Here is a 1,044-nt window from a genome sequence, read left to right as displayed (position 1 = left end):
GTCATTGGTCATAGCCAATTTATGCATATTTTCTATCTTGCAAAAAATGTAATATCTTGTTTTTTCATGTGTGATTTTTCCCAGTTGTTTTGTCATAACAGGATGAAGTTATGACATATTTTTTTTCACTGGAATATTTATGTCCATCCACTGCTTTTCCCAATAGAGTCTATTTCCTCCTGTTCTGTGTAACTCTCCTTTTGCAGGCGGTATGTGGTCAATGAAACACTGTTCAGTGAGATGATAACTGCAGCAGAGGCAGCACCAGGCTCTTACTCTGCTTTAGGGGGTAATGCTCCAGTCATGGCTTCGCGATTTGCCAAAGAGGGAGCAAAGGTTCTCCTTGCTGCCAAACGCAGCCCGTATATCATGGAGGAAATTCATCCTGATATTGTGGGTGAGTTGTAGGTGGTCATGTTTTTGTATATATTGGTATTATCCTTTTTTTTTTTTTTAATGAGTGAGTAAGAGTTTAGAAGAAATTAATGAAAAGGAGATCTTTTTCTCTCAGTAGATAATGAGGGAGCACCTTTTCAAAATCATGTGTTCATTCAAAAAAGTTCTTCATGTATTATATCAGATTTTTTACACTTTGACCATTTACAAATTTATCTTTACAGTTGGAGGAGGAGATGTTGATGGAGTTGATGACATTCACCTGATCTTAGAATATAAGACAGGAGAGAAATGGGGAACCTATGAGGCACCTCGAGCAAATAGGTAACTAAAAATTATCACTGATATAATCATAATCATTCTTACTGTTGTTGTAAATGTCAATGATAGTGTTTCATTTTTTAAAATGATTTTAAAATATTCCTGCCTGTAAAAATGCATTTCTTTTTAACTAGTGCTGAGAGCAAGAAAGCTATTATTCATTGCAGTTTATATAAATAAAAAATCCAAGCATGTTATTCAGCACAATATAAACACAATACAATATGAGATATAAAGAATGGATATTCCAACATATGAATGCTATTAAGTATTATTTTACTTTGATTAGTTATAAATCAGAACATATTACTGAATCAGGAAATTCAT

At 33.3% G+C, this 1,044-nt stretch overlaps 1 protein-coding gene across 1 annotated transcript in view; it reads left to right on the top strand.

Annotated features, from left to right (window-relative positions):
• Positions 1-1,044, top strand: part of LOC119592696 (ADP-dependent glucokinase-like) — a 20,142-nt gene that overhangs the window by 14,237 nt on the left and 4,861 nt on the right. The window contains exons 3-4 of the mRNA XM_037941615.1: positions 207-397; positions 621-720. Coding sequence (XP_037797543.1) covers positions 207-397; positions 621-720 — 291 coding nt within the window. The remainder of the gene's footprint in view (positions 1-206; positions 398-620; positions 721-1,044) is intronic.

The sequence above is a fragment of the Penaeus monodon genome, chromosome 30, assembly GCF_015228065.2.
Source record: "Penaeus monodon isolate SGIC_2016 chromosome 30, NSTDA_Pmon_1, whole genome shotgun sequence".
Taxonomy (NCBI): domain Eukaryota; kingdom Metazoa; phylum Arthropoda; class Malacostraca; order Decapoda; family Penaeidae; genus Penaeus; species Penaeus monodon.
Note: the sequence above shows the minus strand (reverse complement) of the source record. Positions and strands in the feature narration are given on the sequence as shown.